Raw genomic sequence first — 25,468 nt, 5'->3', positions numbered from 1 at the left:
TTGGTTGGACAGATACATTTTGATTAAAAATTTCCCATGCTTGAGATATTCTTCAAACGTCTGCAAGACTTCAAAACATTTGATTCTGTACTTCCTGATCCATTTGATTCACCCTGTTTAAAAGAAATCTAGAAATATGAAGGCAAAGATAAATCACAAGTATAGACTCATCGTATTTTGCATACTTTCGATAGGTTGTATTAGACAAAACTTTGTAATAATGTCATCCATTTTGGGGGGGGATAGACAGATCTATTTTGATTATAAATTTACCATGAAGAAACATTCGGTTTGGCAGATAAAAAATTAAATTGCAAAATGTCATATGATTTTGATTTTTTTCTAAAAATCTGGATACCTTGAGTAAAAACTCAACATGTATTCATCAAATAGGAGTATTTTATTTTATACAATTTAAAATCCATTTACTATGCACAATTCTGAAATCACACTGTTGATGGGGATGACTAGACAAAGTTTGGTTAGCGTTTTGCTATCTACATGATACTCATAATGCACATACAAAATTTAACAACAATCGGCCCGGTAATTTCTGTCAACAAAAATCCACATGGTCGGTGGTCAAACAGACAGACAGACGGAAACCGGAGACCCATTTTTTCGTACTCTAGAGGTCATGCCCCATTGAGAAAATATGAAAGTAACCAGTAGCCGGATGGACCCTTGGACTCTTGGCTTACAAGTAAAACCAATGTTAAACCACAATATATACTTGTGAAGGTATTTATTTTTTTATTTTACAAAATACCACTAGCGATTTATATTGAAATTTACAGGCGATGATAGTTATTGGATTAATATGAGCTTGTAAACGTGATGAATTTTGAAGATTAACAATTGACGACATAAAAAATTTAGGATCCGCAATATTCATAAAAATAAAGTATACAAAGGACAAACTACCTAGATCTTTTAAATTGACGGATAATTTTTAGGAAATTTGTTATAAATATGCTAGTCTTGCCCTTCAATATCTGTCCGAAAAGAGAGTTTTTTTAATTACTAGAGAAGTAGCTGGAGTTGACAAAATCGGAAATACATATGGCCAAAGAAGTTGAGCAAATTACCAAATGTAGAATATTATACTGGACACAGTTTCCGGCGTTTATCAGCTACACTCCTAGTTAATGTAGCTAGTGAGTTATTAACCTTGAAACAACAGGGAGGTTGGCGGTCAAGTAGTGTCGCAGAAGGATAGTTTATGTTGACGACACACTTCCAACTAAATTGAAAATTACCAAGAAAATTGTCAATTCGGTGAAATCATCCATGTCACATTAATGCACATAATTAAAGATTTGTTACGCAAATATAAATACTGTTACCAAATAAACCCATACGCTGCCCCGATACGACGCCTGTGTACATCGCCGATGATTCATTGTCGGTGGCGGCAGCCGGAGAAGAGCCTAGAAACGGAAGTCGCGTATGGGTGGTCCAGAGAAGTCTAGAAGCGGTGACCTAGGGGTTTCGAGAAAGACCGTGTGTTGTTTAAATGGGAACTACCATTGGGAGCAGTTAGTATAGTCCAGACAACGAGAGCTGAATGCACTTAAAAGTCTCCAACGACTGTCGAGAAAACTCAGTGAAGTTAAGCCAGAATTATTCTGTACATAATCGCTGTATAGTTAGTTGTGTAAATTCGAGTTGTTAAGAAATAAAATTGTTGAATTTTACCCACGCCGATTTTATTCATCCGTTCAACGTAACAATACTAAGTATAATAAAAAAGTTTCAAATTCCTTTGGTTAATTTAGAAAACTCTTTAAAGTTTACAATAAATTATTAAAATTTTAAATAATTAATCGCCTGTTGTAAAAGATTTCGATATATTTATAAATTTGTTAAGTCGAAGTAATAATAAAGAAGTTAAAAGGACAATTATTTTATTTTATTTAAATATAGAAAAAGCAACACGTTTGAAATTGACTCTTCCACACTCCTTTGACTTTCAACACTCGTCTGGCGGCTCGTGCTAGAATGTATAGGCTGAAATATGTTTTAGGGGAGTAAAAAAATAAAAACATTTTTGTTGATCTGACTTGACCTTTTCAAACTACTGTTATATCAAAATAAACTATTTTTACTGAACTAATGTACATGTAATGTTCTTTCTCTATGTAAACTCATGTAAGGGACAGTTTTAATTACAAACAAAAAAATGACGACTATTGAATGACTATATCCATATATGCAAACAAAGATTTTATTTTTTAACAAATTTAAATAAATCAACAGTTTTAGTAAAAGTAAGCATATGAAAAATCGGTTAAATATATAAAATGAATAATTTAGGTAATAAAAAAAAAACCCGGACTGAATAAAGTATTAGACATCATACTTTGGTTAATAATTATTGTACTGGAAGAAACATCATATACTTAGCTCTCTTAAAAATCAACAAAGCAGAAATTTTAAATTAGGATTCAGTTTCCTCGAAACTAATAACTTTTCGTTAAGGCTCTTGCCAAGATTTTTAACATTACAAAAGCCATCTATAAAGTCAGCGCTTCTGGTCTCATGCGCATTATTTATCGGGGATTTGTTGAGAAGACTTGCTAATGGCCCCACCATAAAGCCACGAATTATATATCTACTGGAATTCACACGGTCCCATGAAGTATTCTAATCGACCCACCAATTCAGACGCTTTTTCTCAACACCAGTAGCAGAAAACCCATAATGAGAATATTACATCAGATAATATTCAAAAGTTACGAATGCATAAATTTATATTTATGAACCCACGTACGAAATGGATGAACTCTTAAGAGATTTTTATAGTTAATTTGCAATGCAAAGCTAGATTGATCAGCTAAATAAAACTAGAGGCCATTTTTAATAAGTCGGTCTGTTTATACATTATTCACATAATTTAGAATAAATTTGCGGATGGCCACGCCCCCCGATATATCATTTTAAGAGTTACACTAATTATAATTCAGCGCTTTTGCTCATATTAAGAAATAATTGGTTTCGTGTAAACATGTTCTTTTTGATTCTTCGACGGACAAATGTCCGCTATTAATTGAGACTGGGATATCGAACAGCTGCGGTTGTTCAGCCGATGCCTTTTCATATCCTTTGTACATACACGACTGTCAATTACTGCGTTAAGGAAGCTTTAGATTGGCGAGGATAATTAGCCGCCTCGGAAATAAATGACGTAAAACCCATTACAGCAACATGTTTATGCGGGACACTGGACATAAGGATCGAAACAAATGGTAGCAATCTAAGAACTTGGTGACGCCTTGGCAATAAACTCAAAGAAAAAATGTCCTAAGTTAAGTATGTAAACGAGCCTCGAAAAAACTCAATCAAGTTGGTTAAAAATGCTTTGGAAAAGATCTTATAAGTAATCTTGTATTAATTATAAACGAAGAAAGCTAATTGTTATGGACAATGCAGCTACAAAAATTTAGAATCTCTTAGAAAATGTATTTGCCGCGTGTCCAAATATACATCTTTTTTTATTTCCTAATATATATATGCGCATATTTTAACGAAATCCTGTGCATATAAATCCGTTTTTACTCATACAAATATCAGAGTGAAAATTTCATGGCACGTATTTTTAATCTTACCTTCAGACACGAATAATCACATGAAATACAATCTTCGGATTACGTTTTATCACCTTTTGTTTGTCGCCTCTTGAGAGTCATGTTACTAATTAATAAGATAGAAGATAATGGATGCGCAAAAAGTCCGTAGACTCCTTCAAAGCTGGCTCAATTTTCTATTCACACTTCTAGGTGATCAGGGGTCATTGTTTGCAACACCAGTCGAGATCAAATTAAAACAACCCCTGGGAGAAATTCGTTTCGATATTGGAGAGTTTTGTCTCAAGAGGGAAGCATAATGACGACGAGGAAAAAACGTCACAGTAGATGCGTCATAAACACTTATCTTGTTGACACTGCAGCTACAACACGTGCCGCAATCTAATTAAAATTTCGTGCCACCCATGCTAAATTAAATTAATTTTCTTTAATTATTGCTAGTCGAGATAAAAGATACATATTAACGAGTCGGGAGGCTCAATTTCTGGCAATTTATTAATTAATATAGATTTTTGTTAGATATACAACGACACGTCTCGAATTTCGTTACAGTGGGAGTGATCTTCGAAGCATTTCATAGCCGGAGAAAAATTCATAATGATGTGTACCTTACATGTCCGAGCTTCGAAATAACTTCCTTGTGTTACTTATTTTCATTTCCCTATAACGAGATACCATAAAATTATTAATGGTTACTTCTGTCTCCTCTTAACGATGTCGTAAAATCTAACGGATGGATCATGTTTTCATTACGTTGTTGTGTTCATTCGTAAAACAAGGTACAATAAACTCGTGGTGTTAAAACGAAAACACCATCCTATTTTCAAAATTACAATAGACAAAATAAACGGAAATGCGGAATCGTCGAGTTCAGAGCAAGCGTTTCTCTGACATTTTCGAGTTTTATTGAACACATAAACGTTTTATTTTTCGATCGAAACGTGATAATTTCCACTATATTTTTAGCTATGTTGTGAATTTTAAAGTTTGCATGCAAGCCGGTAGTTATCTTTGACGTTTCACGGTTACTTTTATGGCTGGCGTAATAACAATAACACAGTTTTATATTATGTGAAGTCGTGCTTGTTGTATGCAATTCGGTTTTTTACAATTGGTAGACGAGTGCAGTGTTTTAATATGATAATGTCATGGAAAAATTCGAATGGGGTAAGGTTTCGTAAGTGCACTAGAAGCTTATCAAAACATGAAAAATGCTTATATATATGTATAGTTTATTTAGGTTTTGATTACAAAACCCAGTGGTTGTAGTGTCTCGGAGGATACCGTCGGTAGACGAAAACAGAAAAGTAATCGGTGATATGCAAGCAAATAATGGTAGTTTTTTCCCACAGTAATTTAAGATCAGATGGCAGAAAATGTTCCAAAACTTGTTTTTTGATTGCTTGAACAACTAAGTAAATAGTAGATTTAAGTCAACAAATATTTATCACTACTGATCGTTTTTTAACTGAAAAATAAACAATATTATATACAATAGCCTTATCAACAATCTAATGAAAATAGTTCTAAATGTAAAAAACATCGCTTTCAACGATTTGTGTGAACGGATATACAGGGTGGCTAGAATGAATAGAAACGGGTAAATATCTTGGGAAACAATTGTACAAATCACCTGAAATTAGCTGGAGGGGTACAGAAGTTGTGCCATTTAAAAAAAATCAACTGGCCTTGCATATCGAAAACAAATGAAGTAAAAAAAAATTTTTTTTGACGAACAATTAAAACACAACTTCTTGTACCCCTATACCTAATTTTAGGTGATTTGTAGAATCGGTTGTCAATATATTTAACCGTTTCCTTACATTCTAGCGACCCTGTGTAGTAAAAGCGAACACTATTTGGCTTATTTGTACCATGACTTTGCTCTTGTTTCATTCACTGTTAGGTCCGACAAAGACTTGTTAATTTATGATAATTTTTCATTGTTGATCTGTTAGTTCAATTCAATAACTAACTAGTTGCTGTGGTAATGCTTTAACTCTGTTTTTCCAACTCCAGTGCTGTTATTGGCTGCGAGCCAAATGCTAAATCTAATCCCATTTATTCACAGTAGTTTTTAAATTGAGGTTAGTGATAACTTCGTTAGCGAAGCTTGATATAATTTTAACAAGACGAATTATGATTTAATTATTGCAGCTGTAGCAGTTGGAAATTTTTAGTATTGTAGATATACGTGATTTATATCTTCCTGTTAATAAAAGTGGAACTTTGGTTTAATTCAAACTATTGGTAGAGATAGTTAGCTGGAACAAAAGATATTATACATAGTCTTGTGACCGAATTTGAATCAATTTTTCGTGCTGAATTTAATTAACAGCGGCGCGAAATCACATTTCAATAATTGAATTTGAGAAAAAAATTCAATAAAAAAAGTCGTTAAACATAGGCCTTGTTCACGTTTAGTTCTTTTTCTGGTAGTTGGTAGCTTGCTGGGAGATTTTAGTTAGAGGGATGGTTATGAGAGTAGCGGCATGGCAAGAGCATAGTAAAATCGTGAGGTCATTGTTGATTTGGTGGTGTTTTTAAGTGCATGGTGAAAAGACGCAGTAAGTTAGCTAGATTAAATTAGTTGGTTTGGTAGTTAACAAAAGGAAGGAAGCCTTTGTTTAACGAAAATTAATCGTAACGATGACGTCACAGTTTTCCCCAATACGCGCTGCTAATCCTTGCGGCTTTTAATCGGAAAAGTGCTGTAAATTTGTTTTATTGTTTCTAAATTCACCGATCAGTTTAGGATTTTAATCGTTAACTGATGCTAACACAATTTAACGGACACTTGGTAGGAGATTTTATGAATGTCACTGAGTCAGGACTCGTTTCACTTTGTTTGTCTAATTATGAATAAGTTTCTGGATGCTAATACTTAAGTTTTCATTATAACAGTTCTTAATTCTTCACACAAGATTGTTAATAGTTCATTAACGGCAGTTAAATTAACAAGATCAAAATATTGTAAACTGACGGGGGGTTAAAATAATTTCTTCTCTTAGGTATTTCCTCACAACGATATTTTTTCTGTTTATTTATTGTGTTTTGTTGGGGTAACCAGTTCACGATAAACTCTCAAAGTTAATTATTTTAAGTAACCTAAGTAACATAATATAAATTCTTTGTTTGAATCGGTATTTAAGTGTGGCAAATATTAATCATATGTAAATTTGTTAGCTTTGCAATTTTTCACTTCATACAATATTTCTCTGTTCTCACAATTTTAACCTCAGTAATTTTTTTGTTGTATAACAACCTAACCTCACATAATATTTATATTTGCACAAATTTATTTCACACCAGATCTCTGTTTTCATAAATCATTGCTAGTTTTCGTTTTGCAAATATTTTGTTGATGAATGTTTCCATCGTATAAATTATCTGATGTCCAATTTTAATCTGACATAAGAATTATTTGTTGTTTAAAATTTCACAAGAGTGTATGGCGAATTTAAATATTGTTTATTGCTTTTTTTGAAAAACTTTAACACTTGTTCAGTTGTCGTTAATATCAGAGTCATAAAATGCAATTGAGGTTAAATAACACCAAAACACGTAGCAGAAGCGGAGGGCGCGGTTCCTAGTGGAGCTAACGGGATTTATCGCGCTATCTGCACAAGGGATCCAGGCTTTGTATAGAATTCAGGGAAACGGTTTGGACGACGTGACCACTAGTTTTCGACCCTAACGGCCTGGTTAGGACGGCATGTTCGTTATGGAGGTGTGCTGTGCGGTAATCTTGCGATAGATAGAATCATCGTCGCGGGGGAGAACAGCCCCGACCGGGAGCCCCAAACTCCGCTCGTGCTACAACGATTTTGTTGTGCTTTAGACTGAAATCGACATAGTTCGATCGCCACACGCCATTTTAAATTTGCCGCCACGCGTATCTTTAATTCACATTTTGCCTTGTTTTATTATATTAAATTTGTGATTTTCAAATATTTGCATTGATTCAGAAAGTTTAATTTGATTTCATTTAAATTTCGTCCAAAGTTCAATAAGTTTTTTTTGGAACTGAACAGCAATTGCGATTTGGCTCCCATTGGACAGCCTGAGGGCAAGTCACGAATCACCCTCGCACTCAGCTTTTTTTTTTGTCAGTGGAGGAATAAATAATTTTGTGTCCTCCATAAATTTTGTGTATTATTTAGCGGTACTTTCTTAACCTTGGGGTCGGTCCATCATTTGATCTGAATGCATCCCGCCATTTTTCAAAAACACAACGTAACATAGGGGACCCTTTGTTAGACGATCACAGCCAAGGCCAACTTTTGAATTTTTAAATTTTTCACGCGTCTTTAATTTTTTTTTTCACATGTCAATTTAAGGCGGGATGTTTGGGTTATCACAGTCTTTAGAAAATTATGGGCGAATTTAATGAATACATTAATTTTGGCTACGCTGATTACATTCATCATGTTGAATCCTCCATTAACACTAATCAAAACTTATTTGGCCCACTAACAATTTCATGACGCCACCTCAAAATTTGTGTACTTATGCATGGTTCATGAATCCGTTTTGATTGTTTAACTGGGCATCCAAATTATCGAAAAAAAGCCAAATTGTGTAACTGCAATGCGGGCTCGATCCCCTCTTTTATGCACTGCAAGTGGTATTATATACACATTTTTTTAATTTCTAGGGGTTATAAACAAATAAATAAAATCAAATGTATAATTTTTCGAAGAACATGGATTTGTTTGATTGTCGTTCAATTGTGAGGGAAGTTCTGTCTAAATAATCTTAGATCTATTTTTTATCCCTATCGGCTAAATTATATATTAGAGATCCAAACAGTGCTACGAATATTTTTTGGAGGCCCTGAAAATTGGATTTGATTTATTGTATGTAGGTATATAGATTTTAGAAAAGTGTTTAATATTATGAGCTTTGTTCAGGAATAGTAGCTGCATAGAAGTCTTTACTATGTTGGCTAATTAGCTGTATGCCAAACAACGTTCCAACGTACTTTAAAGTACTGCATAATTTGATGGTTCTTCTGGTGTATTGCAAGGCTCCAAGGTTGGCCCATTACTTTTTATTTCACAAGCGTAATCTAAGGAAGTATTTTAATAAACAATATTCTAAAGAATTGATCTTCTTTTTTCCTCTGTTTATCGATTGTGTCGATTTCTTTTAGACAGATATCTCCCAAACCGCACTTCAATAGCTGTCAAATTGTGTGTGTATGTTAAGAATATCTGTAGATGCTAAAACGCTACTCAAAATTTATCCCAACAAATTAATGATTTCATCTCAATATTTTGGTTGGTAAATACCATTAAAGTTTTGTAAAACAATGTACTTGTGGTTTATGAATCCGCCTTGAGTTTTTACCCTAGGCATTCAGACGTTCCCAAAAAATAATCCAAAACATTTTATAATAGTAAAAAAAATAGTGATGAGCAAATTGAACTAATGGACGCAAAACTGACGAAGGTGGCCGGCTCGAACTAGGCCATTTTTTTACACTATGACGGGTATATTTTTTAATTTATAGAATTTATAACAAAATAATTAAAATTTCGCAAAATCGAATTTGGATTTGAGAGAATGTACCTACCTACTTGACTGGTGAGGAAGGTTCCGTCTAAATACGTTTAAACCAAGTTTCATTGTTTAGAGAAATGACAGAGGGTGCTCTAAATGTTTATTTTATGCCGTCTGTCGTCTATCGATTGTCTGTCTGTTGTCCGTCTGTCGTACGTCTCTCCTCTGTCTGTCCTCAGTATGTCGTCTATCTATCGGCTGTCTGATTTTCATTACACGGATAATTTCTGAAACTACTGGACCGATTGTTAAATTTTATATGTAATATGTTAGGAATACCAAGTGGATGGTAAGACTCTAATCAAAATATGTCTGTTGAACCATTTTTTTTTTTTTATATTTAACACAGTTGAAGAATTAATTGTAATATGTTTTAATGTGAATTTAATTGATAATCTAAAATTTATATGAATTGCTAAAAATGACATGTCAGTAGTAAAAAATGATGTTTGTAGCAAATTATTATGAAATAGTGACTAATTATTTAACCGTCTGTTAGGCACGCAGTTCATTATATTTCTAGTTCATTAGAGCCTTCTTCGATGGGTTTAACACAGTCTGTAACGGATGTTCAAAAAGCTTCCAGATTAAGTTAGACCATGGAAATATCTTTAATTGATTTAATGTCGGAACAGCGAATTTAAAACGAACTTTTTGCCGCCATGGATTCGTCCTTCGCAGTTTTCTTCTCTTTATCCATCATTTATTAGTCGACAAACAAATATTGAAGTATTTGAAATTTAATCTGAGAAGTTTGAATTTGGTGTAGGGTTCAATCAAAGAAATAAAAAATATTTCCGCGGTCCACCCCAATCTTAAAAGTTTTTGATCACTCGTTATTAGCTGTTAAGATTCAAGTAAAGTTATTTTATTAACTAAGCTATAGATTAAGTACCATTATTGTTATTTAGAAAACAGTTTATTTTAATTTTTAAATACTTAAAAAATATATATGTGAAAAAGTGACCGTTCGGACTAAAATTAGTTCTCTAAAACTCCTAAAATGTTTGGTAAGTGGCAAACCATGTTTTAAATGTTACCTTTTCATATACCAGGTATAAAATATATATCTGTATCACATTTTGCTAGTAAATTATAAAGGACCGATTGACAACATTCAATGGTTATTTTGTGTATGAGTACTGGTAGGAGTAGGAAATATGTCCAAAGTTGTTCAGAAAATAATCAGAAGTGAAATTAAACTAAAAAAAAAAAAATGCAACAAAAACTTATATTTTTATTTTGTCTCGCATTGTCTTTCCTGAATCTTTGACTTCATTAACCAGGGGATGGCAGTTTTATATTTTATTGTTTCAGTCGCTAACCAAAGTACCAGTCTGCAGACTTACTGTAATATTGTACAACTCAGGAAACAGCTTCAAGACGGTAAAATCTCCTTTGTTAGATACTGAAGTTTTCGTATTAAAACTATTAAGTTTCGACTTTGTGCAATAATGTTCAAAATACTGCAGCAAGAAGTTTCAAGTGCCGGGAGTCTTCTCTTTAAAAAACTCTTTCATTTGCTTCTCGTACACGGAAGATGAATGAGTAATGTAAAGTAAACAATTTTATAGAGGTTTTTCCGGCAACTAAAATTTCAAAAACCTTTTTATTCTTTTGTGATAGAGCAGAAAGCCTCTCCTCGTTTTAAAGTTTCACGTAATGTTATATTACTAAGGTAATATCAAGTAAAGAGTGCCTGGAATTTTAAAGCATAAATAATTGATACGTCTGCAGCTCGTTGGAGAAGCGTCAAATGGAGTGTGTTAAAGTTTAAACCTCCGTTGAAAAAATCTATTGACGTCACTTTAAAAGAGCTTCTTATATTTTTAACGCTTTTCTCGCCGGGACAGTAAAAATTCCACAGAATTAAAAAGCTTTGTGAGCGCGAATGCAGCGCGGACCATTAACGTTTATTGCAATTTATGGATATTAAAAAATGACGCTTAAAAACGGCATTAAAACTGTACAACCCTCGTTCTCCTAATTACTAGCTACTCCGCGATAAATAACCGAACGCTGATCGAAGCTCTCTTATTAGCCCGATCATCATCATTATGCTTCGAATTTCTATTAATTAACCAAATCCGATTTGAGAGCAGCCTTTGCTTTTGTTAGAGTTCTTGCACGTGGGTAAATTAAGGCCGTACCATCACAAATTAATATGAAGCAACCGCGCTGTCGGGGCCGCAAGCCCTCAAATGACAGTTTGCCTATAAATCACAATTATCAACCCCTAAGTTACCGGCGCGCTGCCTGTTTTGTACAGGCTCCCTCTGCCCGGTTGGCCCCCAGTGGCGATCCATTATCGCGGTGAAAAAGTGCGAATGTGCCCTTGCTGCTAAAATACAATTTCTTTGGGGAAAACACCGAAACAAAAAATTCCGAACTTCTGAAAGCCTTACTTCATACGGGGCTTGTTAGGGTAGAGGAAAGTTCAACAGGCAACAAGTACGCCGATTTTTCAAAACTGTCTGGACGGTGTATGCAGAAATTTACGCAGGATAACTAACACGTCAAAACAGTTTTACTAAGATGATGATAGATATCGTTTTAGAAGTTTGTGTCGACTGTGTCATTAGAGATATTAAAATAGAGTTCCTGTATGCTATACTGAAAGGATTTCCACTGTTGGGGTCTTCGAAATCGCAAAAGATAAGAAGCGGATTAGAGACTTATCTAGCTTTTAGTGGAATAAAAATTCCTCAAAATTCAGATTATAATGCAGTTTTAATAAAGCAAAAAGTAGAGAATTAAACATGTAGGTATGTATAGGACTGTAGGTTTAAATATGTAACAGGATGAAAAATATTCAATATTAGTAACTCGGTGTTCAATGTATAATTTACAAAAAGATTAATAATAATTGTTTTCTCTGTTCAATTATACAGAAATGCAGTGTTTATACGTTTAAAAAAAGAAACGTCTGAAACGTTTTATATTATGTACTTACTACTAAAATTTCGAAAATAATTTCATATTGTTTTTTATTTAGCAAGCATCAGTTAAAGAAAATCTTGTAGAAAACAGTTTGACAGTTCGATAAATGTTAATCAAGTTTTCTTGAATTTCTACAGTTCGTTGGCCTTTATTTAAGTGTGTTGTGTCTCTGCCCATTGGAAATTTATTCCAAAATTGCAAAACCTACTAATTTAGAATTCTGTATTTATTTTAAAAGTATCGTTCAAAGATAAGAAAACGCTAACCAGAATTTGTGTATTCACTTCCTGCAAAAAACTGGTGACGTCGTCTCAAAATCTTTTTAATTAAGTCGTGCTAAACGGTAATAATAGCCCTAATTTTGCTATGAGGACCACAAAACAGTACTTAACAATACACCTGGATGACGTTATCGCAGATTTTTTTCAAATAAATATTAATTTAACGTATATACAACGTGGTCGGTCATCTTCTCTGTCAAAAAATCCCTTGTTCTGTTGTGTTCTGAAAAAAAAAAATTCTATGGTTTATAATTTTTTTCACCAACGTCGATTTGAAATAAAAAAAATTGATTTAAGGTTATTTAGTACAACTAATTCAACTTTTTTGAAAATATATAAAATTTCATTTTTCGAATTTATTTTTTTTTTAAGGATAACAACTATAAGCTAAAATAAAGATATTTGTGTTAGTAAAAATAAAGAAGCATGTTATTGGCATGTTTCAAGAAAATTGTTCCATTACAAAATTTTATAATGACGTCATCAATATTCTAGCAAGGGCACGTATGTCAATTTGGATAGGTGGACTGTAATACTAGGTAACTATAACACTAACTATTCCCAAATTTTGTGAAAATCGGGTGAGTCATTCTCAATTTATTCAATAAAATAAATTACCTCGTTCATTAATTGTTTTGAGTCATTCTGTATATGCAATTCTAAATAAAGTGCTACTCGCAATAACCATACATATCGAAATATCAAAGAAAACAGGCTCCTCTGTTATCGAGGACTCGATTTTGCATTGACACAAACGCATTATTCTAAGAAACCATAAACGGAGACATCCGTCGGTCACAAATTACGATTGTTTATGCTTGTTTGACAACTTGTCTAATCTTTTTAATACAAAAAAAAAAAACATTTTTGCTACTAGCTTCAGAAGACCCAATGACGAATTTTTCTGTCCTACTAGTATATATTAAAAACAATTGATAATGTTGGCATGGTTAATCTAAATTGCCGTTGTTAATGTGTTGATTTGATTCGCTTCTTTGCGGATTTACTGAGGAGTGCACACACAATTTTCTTGGCTACTTGTTTAAATCCTAAATTTAAACAATAATTTCTAAAATTTAAATTTCCTTTTTACGTCACCAATAACGAGGTCAAGACCAACGACGCGAATGTAGAACGCTGAAACATGGAATTGCAAGCAGCAGAACTACGACACGCTGACCACTGCAAGAGTACCATCGTCAGCGTTACGAAGACAGCGATAATGGAACAAAAGAAAATACAAGAAACTGGGACGCAATATAATTTCATATGTCTTATTACCTTTAGTTTAGAACCATTCACACGCTGTAAATAGTTAGTTTTGTATAAATAAGTTAGGTTGTTTTGAATAAAATCAGTATTAAGCTTTATTGGCTTTTTACTCACTCCCACAATTCTACCCCAGAATTGTTCACTACTTGACATTTTTCTTTTTCGTTTTTAGATGAAAAAACAGAAGTACCAGTTGTTGATTTAATGTCATTTTTATTCATTTGTTTTCACAGGCCGCTTGATTTTCATGGATATCTTAAATTCATTTCAACCTTATACATTATCATTGAAAAAAAGATAAATAAATGTGTTACTAGTGAAAGAAATATTATATTAACCACAGGGGAGAACAATTTTTATAGTCTCGCTTTCATTATTACCCTCGTCGCTGTGCGTCCCGGGTATAATTCAAATCGGTTATAAAAATTGTTTTCTCTCCCTTCGTATATAATTACTTAGCATTTTTTAATTAAAGAAAAACGAGATTTTCTTAATACATCCCCTGAAGCACCGTCCAAAAAATTCAACTCCTTCGAAAATTAGAAAATTAAAATAACCCTTATAATTTAAAGTAGAAATATGTATGAACTGGTAAAGTACAGGTGAACAAGCCCCAGATAAAAAAGTGGATATCTCGGAAGTCGAACCTCACAAGGTTGATATTATGTATTTAAAGACCGCTTTTGAATAATAAAAACCCTAATAATAACAAACACAATCAAGGCAAATCCATACACCGCAAGTACAGGGGTTTGTTATTTTATAAAATGTATATGCCATGTACTAAGCAAAATTTTGAGATGACGTCATCAAATGTTGGTGGTGGGGGTGACTGGCAAATTTTACAATCGGTCTGGTAGTTTCGAAGAATATATGTCTAATAAAAATGAACGTAGAGAGACAGATCGAAAGGGGGACCTACTTTTTCATACTATAGAGATCATAAAACGTCGAGGAAACAGATGGACCCAGTATTCTCTTAGCTTAAGCTTCGAATGTAAAAACTGAAATATATTTTTTTATTGGCGTTTCCGGAAAATTCACCACATTATCTTAAAATAAAATTCACCATTGTTTCAACCATGGGATTTTTTATTTGGAATTTATTTCTTCGATTGTTTCAGCAACAGTTTCTCTTATTTCTGAACGATTTGGAACATTCAAAATTAATTAGTAGGTCAGTAAAAAGTTGAAAACATTTCGAGAAGTTATTTCATCGTTTAATAAATTCAGTAACATACTAAACCGATATATGCACTGTAAAAAATTGTATGGAAATTTTACCCCAAAAATAGGAGGCAACTAAGTTGCCTCCTATTTTTGGGGTAATTTTACTTCCACGGATATCTTTACAAAATAATGTAAAATCACATTTTAGGGTAAAATGAAAAGTACCAGTCGGGTGTAAATTTACTTTCCAAGGTAAAATTACATTTCAGTGTAAAATGGAAAGTACCACTCACGTGTAAATTTACTTTACAAGATAAAATTACCCACTCCATTCTACCTTTTAGGGTAAACTTATTACCTGTGCATGATGTAATTTTACTCGGATTTAAATATTTAATTTTGACTGGTTAATTTTTATAATTTAGGAAAATTATATAAAATATCATTATATTGTATAGAAAAAAAACTGCAAAAAAACAAAACTTACATAACACACAATGAGATAACTTCTACATTTGGCCCACACTAAAAATTATAAAATGGCAAAATCCGGTTCCTGTTAAATAGCAGAATAGACCGTGCAATGTAATTAGTTCATTTTTAACACTCTTTAATATCATATGTTTTAATGCTAAAAAGAACAACACTTATGATGTTATCTTATGACCAAATTATAGAACAGTTAATAGTTTTAATGTTTTTGTTATTGTTTTTTATTTTTTAGCTGTTTTAATGTTTATGATACTATAGATTTTATATTTTTATATTTACATAGAATTTATTTAATACAAGCGACCATACAATTTAAGACTGGGCAACTCCTCAACTGAATGGTGTTTGGTAAATTTTAAAACATATAAATGAGAAATAAAACTTATGTAATCAAATAAACTTGTTTATATAAATATGTAGTTCATTAAAAGAGTAACAATAATTTTATACTACGAAATAATTCTACATAAATTTTAATTAACAGTATAACAGCACTATATCAGAGTGTTTTTTTTTAACAATATCTAGAATTTTTACTCTGTATTCATCAAAGTCACCTGAAATAATAAAAATATTCATCCATACAACATTCTTAAATCTTCATGCATTTATACATTACCAATATGATCCCTTTCTGTCACGTAATTTTTTTATAATGGACAAAAGTTTCATCTGAGATGTTTTCCTTGTACTCTTTGTGCCCTGCTCGGGTTGAATTAAAAAAAAATACGTTTGCATAAATTCTAAAATATGTGATAATCCTTGGGGATAAGCGAGATTAAAATTATAATATATTGCAAACATTTGCTGTATGGCATGCGTCAGTGTATCTGTTCCATTATTAATTTTTGGTTTTCCACAATTACGTGGTATTTCATATTGCTTTGAGTTTCTAAAATTAGATTTTAGATAGTACTACTATACGCCATGGAAATATAATTATTACCGCTTCCCACTGCAGCAATCCACGGAGCACTGTTATGATTCTTGGGTAAAATTCTGTAGGTGTCGTCATTCTAAAAGAAAAACTTGTAATTTTGATTTTTGATATACTCACAAACTTACCTCAGGTATCTGCGCATACAACAAATTTAAACTTTCAGTAAAAAACTTTGAAATAACTTGTAAAACGCAGATTAGTTTTGCATCCTCTGCTTCTGGAATCTCTGTAATGTACTTTTTCTCTACCCCAAGTTGTATAATATTTTCGGCCTTTTTGAACATGGCTTTACTTAATTCGTTAATATCTTTATCCATTAATTTGTTAAAATGCCAATAAATACCCGATTGACAAAGGAGAATGGGCCAATGTTTCATTATATTGACTATCGATGGTGGATCCTCTTGGTTTAAATATCTTCTCTGAGCCGAATAGGTGAGATCTAATAACTTGAGAGTGTCAGCAGAAAATTCCACTTCACACGTTTTGGTCTGTAATAACTGTTGCGCCGTTTCTAAGGAATTTAAATCTGAGTCATTTGATGGGACTGGAGGATCCCAAAAACTGCATCCTGCTTTTGATGACAACATTTGCTTTTTCTTACACAAAGGAATGTCTATTTTGTCGAAATCGCCGATTCGTTTATTTGAAGTTCGATTCAAATACTTTATTCTATCTTGCAATTTAAAAAATACTCCATGATAACCTTCTCCAATAAGAACACCGTCGTCGTCTCGATCTTCAAATGTACCTGGAAATTTTTTACACATTTCTTGTGCAATGTTTTTCAAATACTTTGCTGGTATCTGAAGTTCTTTCGATCTAATTTCCTTTGCTACTACATGAATCACTTCCTTAACAACTTTTGGATTTCTTTTTTTGTTATCGAGCACCTTATTTCCTAAAATACTAACTTTTTCCCAGGGATTCACAAAATTTCTCCAGGTATTTTTAAAATTTTCTTCCTTGTTATGTTTCTCTTCTGAGTTCATTATATTTCCTAGATTAATACTTGCATTTCCTAAATCAGGATATATCATAGACCCATCACTAATCAAAGTAAGAGTACTGCAAGTACTTAAACTGTCAACTGATTTCCAGTTTTGATTTGGTTCTAATAAAATAAATGTTTCTGTAGCTAAAGCTTTTAGGACTTCATCATCATCAACATATGTGCCATCTGTTTCCAAAACTAATTTTGAACCGTTTAAGTTCATTTTCTCCGAAGCTCGAAAAATGTTAATTCTGTGATACGGTGTGTGTAATACTTCATTTTACCTACCTTTCAAGAACAGTGTTTCATAAAGTTTATTTTCTTCATCTGGGAGACTAATAAAAATTTTGATTGTTCGCGACAAATTCCAAATTTTAAATAGGACCATGATTAAGGAAAAGTCTTCATTTATCCATCATAGTCCATGAAAAAAATATATATATACATAAATAAATATAATATTGTCAACTATACAAACATACATTTACTTATTAAACATTTTGCAGATAGGTTAAGAGCTGTTATATTAAATTAATGATGCAGACTTTAAGGAATAACAAATAATTTTTATTAGTAAAACAGTAAAAAACTTATTTTAATGAAATTGTAAAGAATTTAAAGAATTAAAACGCTAAAACAAGTTGTATTACTGTTAAGCATGAATTTAATTGTTAAAGTAACTAAATATTATACAAAAATGAAAATTAAAATAAAATTTTCTTTTACCTGATATATATTTTGATGTTAAATTATGTTTTTGGACTCCCTGAACAACTCAATACCTATTCAATCTTCTTTAAATTTGTAAAGGTACTGATTTGAAGCAAAATAATTTTTTATTTTCGAATTGAAAGATCATTAGAGGTTCATAAGTCAATAAATCCTTAAAATGACTACCGATAATTTCAGAATTATTGGATGTGGTGTTATTCCCACTATCATATACACCTTTAGTTTTGTCAAAACAAATAGTAACTTTATACCCAATGAAATAAAGGTCAGTATACGTACTAGTTACCAATATATATTTAATTTTACACAAATTGTATCTCCAAACGCATGAAGTAATGAAATTTGCGTCCTACCAGTTACCAACATAATAAGTTAACATGCACACTGTATATTTTTTATCGTTTGGCTACACTAGCTAGACCTGAGTGATCGCTTTATAGTGGCAGTCTATGTAGTGTATACAGGAAATTTCAAAAATAAATATGCTTATAATTTTTCAAATAAGAGACCACGCAGGCCAAGTAAAAAAATTGTGTATTATAGACAATACTACATTATGAGGTTCAAAAGTCCCATCGTTGCGTTTGTTGCAATACAACTTTACTATGCACACTATGCACTGTAGTATACCGGTCTCTAGTGTACACAGCTCATAGACTGATCTAGCTAGATTAAATCTAGCTCCTCTCTATGACCACCTTAGCTAGAGCAAGTTAGGATACAGTGTAAACACACTGCGATTAAAGCAGTCTAGCTGGCCTAGCTCTAGCTAGACTTTACTCTGCAGTGTGCAGGTAATACCTTAATAAGCAATGGCATGCACAATTCATGCAAATGTATCGAAATTTATATAAACTGGAGACTTACCTGCAAATAATGATCCGTCACACAATGATTGCTTCTCACCAGTAACAAACTTTTGACACAGCATTTCTGCAGCGCGCCAAATGAGTATAGTCTTGGTCACGTATGCATGCGATAACTTCAAAACGTACGGTACAATTGCCCAGAGTTGAGTAATTTTAAAACTCATTGTAGTAAATTTACACCAAATAAGATGCAAAATTGCATGAAAGTGTAGTATACCCCTAAAAATAGGGTATAAATACACAAAGACCAAAAAATACCTCCACAAAAAGTAAATTTACACATAATAAGGAGTTAAATTTGTTTTACCCCAAAATTAAGGTAAAATCACTCATTTAATATGGGTAATTATTACATTTACGTGCGGTAAAATTACATTTTTTTTTACAGTGTGTGGTTTCAGAACAAGGTTTTTCTGTTTTACAAGCTAATATTTTCAAAACATTTAAAATAATATGTAAAATTATTTGAACGAGTCCTTTCCATCGAAAGTATACTCAATACCACTACCTACTACCAGCTGTGTCTTTAATGTGTGGGAAGTACGGTGTAAGTAACTTTATATTTCAACTTCCCGAGCATTAAATTTATAAAGAAGTATATAGGATCTCGATGTTTTATGACCCCAGCTGTACGAAAAAATAAGTAGGTCTCCCTTTTCCGTTTAACTGTCGCCTGTCGCCGCTCTGTTTCAATTTCTTTTAGATAAATAATCTCCGAAACTATTGCATCAATTGTTATAAACTTTGATATATATTTATCTTAGGAATATGTATAGATAGTAAAAAGTTAACCAGAATTTTTCTGATCGTCTCCAACAACAATTTGATAACGTCTCCAGAAAATCTTTTTTAGTAAAGGCCATTTAAATTTTATAAAATAACACACTCCTATACTTGTGGTTCATGAATCCGCCTTGACTTTTAACTCTAGGCATCCCTACTTTCGCAAGAAACATCCAAATTGCATCATCTCATTTTATACGTGTTGAATTTACATTTTGACTTTTTCTTTTAATATGTGTAGACTTCTTTCCGCAAGAAGAAAACATAAAAACACGTTTAAAATAGAAAATTTGTATAAGGAAATATCGATTTTGCAATTAGGCTCCGCCCCATAATTGCAAAAATGTGCCATTTTAACCATGTCTTTCCTTGTTGTGAAAAGATGGCTATGAATATTAACAAAATAAAAAGGTAAAATAAAAGCCCCGCTCACCCGCCTTATTTCAATTCTAATGATTTTTTTTATTTGTCGTGAACCGAGGGGCGGAGCTTAATTGTAAAATCCTTATTCTTCTACGAGAAATTACCATATGAAGTATATTCTTAAGTAATCATGTTATATAAAGAAAACTAAATGCATTAATTCAAAAACAAAACCCAAAGAGAAGCCTCACCCATCCATCTCGATCTCAATCATGATGAATTTTTTATTCGTTGTCAGACCGAGGGGCGGAGTATAATTGCAAAATCGATATTTCCCTATACAAATTTACCGTTTTAAACATACATGTTTTAAGTTTCTTGTTATGAAAAGATGATTACACATATTAAGAAAACAAGGCAAAATGTAAGAAACCCGCCCACCCGCCCTATCTCAATTGTAATGATTTTTTTTATTCGCCAAGAGCCAAAGGAGTGGAATTTAATTACAAAATCCTTATTGTTTCTCTAGAAGAAATTACTATGTAAAACATGTTTTTGAGCATCGTGTTATTCAAAGAATAGTATACGCGAACTAAATGACCGTTGGGGGCGCCACTGTTAACTGCAACATGGCCGCTCTAAGGCATATTTGACGTATCCTTTATGGCAAGTCTTAAGTGTCCATCGTGTGAAAAAAGTGTCTTGTGTTAATAAATCGAGCGTTTTTGTAGTGGATTTGTTCAGTTTACAGCCTGTTTCGTTGTTTGTGTCAGTTTTTTTTGTAGTTCTCATTTTATTAACCCTTTGTTTAACTTTTTAAGTGAACACATGCTAAATCATGTGGTGTTAAAACTTCTGTGAAAACTTTATTGATTATAGCGATTATTGTTTTTTAAATTAAGTGTTCATTTCATACTATGTATGAGTGGAATAATGCATAATAATAAAATAATAAAGCATGAATAATATTACAGGTTATTGCTGTCACCGTTTTAAACAAAACTGCTAAAACAGCATAAGAAAATGTATTTTTCAGTTTCATAAAAGTTAACAGAACACGTTCTTTCAAGTTTAATTTATGTTTATTACAGAATTTTCCAAACATCTCACAATTTGCAACAATAGCATTAAATAACAGAAAGGATGGTATTCCAGCCATTGTATTTAAATCATTATCAGATTTAAGTGTACTTATAAAAGGTGCCACTAAATCTCCACTTGTCACTTGAATATTTTTATCCTTTTTTTGTGAATTTTGTAAATGTAACAAAGCCTGCACGGTTTCCATTTCTAATGCTAGAAAATAATCTGTATTTTTTAAATATCATCAAATGTATACATACTTGAAACAGTTTTTTGATGTAACTGACTGCTGTCGAAGCAATTTACATCAGTACTATCTGTACTTGAAATTATGTAACCTTCAGATTTTCTCATTGTTGTACTTCTGACTGCTTTAAAGTCTCGATTTTTGGGCCTTCTAGGTAGTAATTCTTTAGTAATGATACTTACATCTACAATATTTCATTTATTGTCTATTATACATTAACAACATTTACACAAATCTGTACTTACCAGGTAATATTTTTATTTTTATTTATTTTATCCTATGATGTCTCTAACAAGCTGGAGGCCCAATTACAGGAAACATGACATACACAACAGCCAAAAGGCAAGGCGGGAATCGAACCCACGACCCAAGGTGTAGTGGGCAAGCACGAAGCTAACTAACCCACCTGGGTCCTCAAATCAAATCCTCAATATGAAATCATCCTGATTACAATGTAGTGAACACACTTTCATGTGCTTTGTTGCTGGTTTTCCCATATTTACCATCCAAGTCTTATATCTGTCCATTTTTTTCCCTGATTCCTAACCTAAAAATATAATATATATATATATATATATATACATATTATACTGATAATCAAAAACAATTTAGTTAAATACTGATTAAACTAAATTTACTGTTGATATGAATACTTACCTGTTCATAACATTTAAACAAATGACTTGTTTTTTATGGGGAATTTATGAAAAGAGAGCCCACTGTTTCTATTGTTTTTGCTATGGCAGCGAAAAACACAACAATTTGTATTGTTAACAGTCATTTTTTCAGGAATACTGGGACCAACTTATTTAATTTTGTTGGTTTAACATAAAACAACGAAATTTCACTGTACAACCAACAGTATTTACATCTTTCACTATGCTCCTGAGTAGTGCACATTTTTGACACCAGGTGTCGTATCAGATCATTTAGATCGCGTATATACTTATATTAAGAAAAAATTAAAGCCAAAGATTAAGCCCCACCCATAACTGTCCTAATCTAAATAGTAATGAAGTTTTTATTTGTTTACAGACCTAGGGGCGGAGCCTAATTGCAAAATACATATTTTCTTATAAAAATTTACCATTTTAAACGTGTTTTAAGCTTCTAAGAAAAAAAAAATCATCACCATAATTCAGATAGGGTGGGTGGGCGGTGTTTATATTTTCCCTTTTTCTTAATATACGTAGTATTCTTTGAACAACACGACACCCAGGAACATGTTTTAAATTATGCCTTTTTGTTTCAATATGTGTAGACTTCTTTTCACAACAAGAAAACATCAAAACATGTTAAATGGAAAATTTGTATAAGGAAATATTGTACGTGTCGGAATGAATATACATACTTGTTCTGCCTGAAATGTTGATTGGAACATTTTCCATTAGGAAAACTCACAAAAACCAAGCACAGTCTTGAGTTTTACCGATGCATTCAAACTTTTAGAGCAATTGTTTGACCGTTCACCCAATTTCCCCGCACTCAGCGCCAGACCAAATTAACAGTGTACTTCAGGGGCGGGGAAAGTGCTGTAGGAATAACCTTCGACTGATTTTTTTATTACTATTTATACCTAAAGGTACCTAATAAAGTTTTCTTGATGGAGTATTGATTAATTTGAAAACAGTGGAATTTTTCACTTTAACTTACCTTTTAACCTGATCTTTTATGGTTTCTAACATCGTGATATTGGAGACATATAGGGGACCATTCTGTGTACAGAAACCATAGTCGTTACAAACACGTTTAGAGTAAAACTGCGGAATCCAATCTAACGTACGCAGCCGAAAACAAAACGTTATAATTTTTTTTCAAAGACTTGCAGACATAAGGTAAAAGGGGTGAATTAATAAATCACAGGTATACAGCAACACCATTTGCATAATTTAAAAAGATTTCACCTACAAGATCTGTGAAAAATTATTTAGCTGAATGGGTAACATTTAACACGAAATTTACAAACACGCATTGAATCAAATTTTTATTTTAACCAAAAATAAATTGTCCTTTGAAAACGGAAACTTGACTACTGCATTTATTTTCAAACTGTGATATTTATAGAACTATAAATCACGTTGTTGCGCATTTGATTTAAATATTTTCTTTGAAGTCGACAAATTAATAAATGGCGGTTTTGAATAATATGTATTTCAAACTTGCTAAACTAAATATACGCTCCCCACGGTCATTAAGGCAACATTGGGATTTAAACCTCCCACAAAATGTGTAAGTAAACGTTTAAATAGCAGAAAGCGTAGGACGTGAATAATTGTTGTTCGTTATAAAAAACTTTCAAGTCAAAATTCGTCCTAATTAATGATGTCACCCGTGTGAAAAATTTTTAGATGGAAAAGCTATCAGAGCTTCCAGGAGGAGATTTGTGGAGATTATAGAGGTGAAAAAACATTGAATTCACTACCGTTTGATATTCTAACTTAACTTTTAGAACTTGAAAGTTCCTCTTCATGATGAGTATAAATTTGACCTCAGTGCGCTTGCTAGTCAGACGTCAAACATTAGTTACATTTAAAAAATATACCTGCTATATTTCGTTGTTGAAGATGAAATCAACGTAATTCTTTCATTACCACATTCAGCAAAATTATTTAATTAGAAAAATAAACGATCTTTGTAAATTAATACCCCTTCTGATATCACGCAAACATTACAAAGTGAATGTGAAAACACGCTTGCTTTTTCCGATTGATCAAATGTGGTTTGACGTAGCGAAATCAATACTAATGCAGTTTTCCGTTTTTTTAATACTTTAAGCAGTATCGGCAGCTTGACAATAATTAAATAAAATAGTACAAAGTTATAAAACAGTGGTTTCACTGGCTGCAGCAAACGTAAATTGTGAAAACGTAATAAAGCAGCGGCCAGCACGTCCATAACACTATTTCGCCCCGAAACTGTCACTTCGAAGTAGTTTCCTAACCAGTCCAACTTCCTTCCACTTTTCTGTCGCAATTAATAATGAATGCCTTACGAAATCTTATTCTGCTACTCTGGCCACCCTTCTCACCCACATTTAAAGCTAGAACCGTGCGACATCTTCCGCTTAATATTTCATCACTCGATTTGTAGCAGGACGTTCTGTATGTATTTCAAAGCCGGACGCAGTTACTCAGTAGTCCGTCAGCTGACCGGAAGTGCGAGCCATTGTCCTGATCGATACTCCACCTGCGATCCTTGCTTGTTACGGGTCCCTTCCGCCTACATTAGCGCCACACGCGACTAGAGACTCGAGCACAGTTACCAGTAGATTGGCCATTCACATTTGATTATTAGTAACGTGCAAGAGCACTCACTGTCGACGACTGTAACCCTGTTATTATGCCTGACAGGGTGCAAACAATGCTTCATATCAGATACGAAGCAAACGTAAGACGTCACGTTGAAAACGGACATACGCCCGGTTATTTGGGTTATTTGATGGGCCAGGACTAATTAGATAATGACCAGGTTTAATTGCGCTGGGGTTGCCTGATATGCACACCGCGGGGTGTTGCACCTGTCTGGAGATGTGAAAAATGGGTTTTAAAACTTTGGGTAAGAGCTGTTTTGTTAAGAGAAATCCGTGACTACAAATGCAGACTATGTGTAAAAAGAGGTGCAAACTCGGACTTTAATCCTTGACATTTTTACAATATTGCCAATGTTTCGGACATTCAACAAGGCCACAAAAATTAGTTTTCACATATTCCGAGAGGCAACCTATGAAATAAAAGTCCCTAGACCTAAGTACAAGTTATTGACACTAACATACATGGTGATTTTGAACTGTTAGCAATAAAAAAATGGGGAACAGAACGACTAGGATTAAGAACCAAAAAAGCGGCGCACTGATAAGCAACCTACAAAAACACGGTAAGGGCCAATTATCAATCGGAATTTTTCCAATTTAGAGCGTGTCGACATGGTAATGCTTTATGGTGTGACTTGGAAACGGCAGGTTGGCCTGGGAACATTTACATCAGTGGTACAGCATCTCCGAGATCATGGTATCTTCAAGCGTCAAACTCACGACCGTGGCCGTGACAGGTTCGAAAGAATACTGCCAGCTGAAGAACAAATTTTGGAACGCGTCGAAGAGCCCGACATCAGCACTCGCTAACTTGCAGCTGAAGTTGGAGTTTCACAGTTT

The 25,468-nt window shown here is 33.0% G+C and overlaps 1 protein-coding gene and 1 long non-coding RNA gene across 2 annotated transcripts; both read right to left on the bottom strand.

Moving 5' to 3' along the window:
• Positions 1–15,796: 15,796 nt before the first annotated feature.
• Positions 15,797–17,059, bottom strand: LOC135129090 (uncharacterized). Its single transcript, XM_064056171.1, has 4 exons — positions 16,373–17,059; positions 16,254–16,323; positions 15,927–16,199; positions 15,797–15,864 (listed from the first exon to the last, which is right to left on the bottom strand). The coding sequence occupies exons 1-3, from the start codon at positions 17,015–17,017 to the stop codon at positions 16,129–16,131; spliced, it is 786 nt and encodes a 261-aa protein (XP_063912241.1). The 5' UTR covers positions 17,018–17,059; the 3' UTR covers positions 15,797–15,864; positions 15,927–16,128.
• Positions 17,060–20,994: 3,935 nt separating this feature from the next.
• On the bottom strand, positions 20,995–22,255 carry LOC135128975 (uncharacterized). The gene is made up of 4 exons (XR_010280483.1): positions 21,976–22,255; positions 21,564–21,865; positions 21,332–21,502; positions 20,995–21,284 (listed from the first exon to the last, which is right to left on the bottom strand). It is a non-coding gene; the product is annotated as an uncharacterized LOC135128975 (long non-coding RNA).
• Positions 22,256–25,468: the final 3,213 nt, after the last annotated feature.

This window comes from Zophobas morio, unplaced genomic scaffold, assembly GCF_036711695.1.
Source record: "Zophobas morio isolate AGI-343-1 ecotype UQ-CSIRO unplaced genomic scaffold, CSIRO_AGI_Zmor_V1 ptg000014l, whole genome shotgun sequence".
Taxonomy (NCBI): Eukaryota; Metazoa; Arthropoda; class Insecta; order Coleoptera; family Tenebrionidae; genus Zophobas; species Zophobas morio.
The sequence above is the reverse complement of the archived record's forward strand: the minus strand, read 5'-3'. Positions and strand labels throughout refer to the sequence as shown.

Bases quoted from the DNA above. Each gene is read 5' to 3' on its own strand.
- LOC135129090 (XM_064056171.1), bottom strand. From the start codon at position 17,017: ATGTGTAAAAAATTTCCAGGTACATTTGAAGATCGAGACGACGACGGT. The intron at 16,324-16,372 runs GTAAGTTTGTGA...TTTTTCTTTTAG, and splicing joins TGTATGCGCAGATACCTGAG to AATGACGACACCTACAGAAT. The intron at 16,200-16,253 runs GTAATAATTATA...ATCTAATTTTAG, and splicing joins GATTGCTGCAGTGGGAAGCG to AAACTCAAAGCAATATGAAA.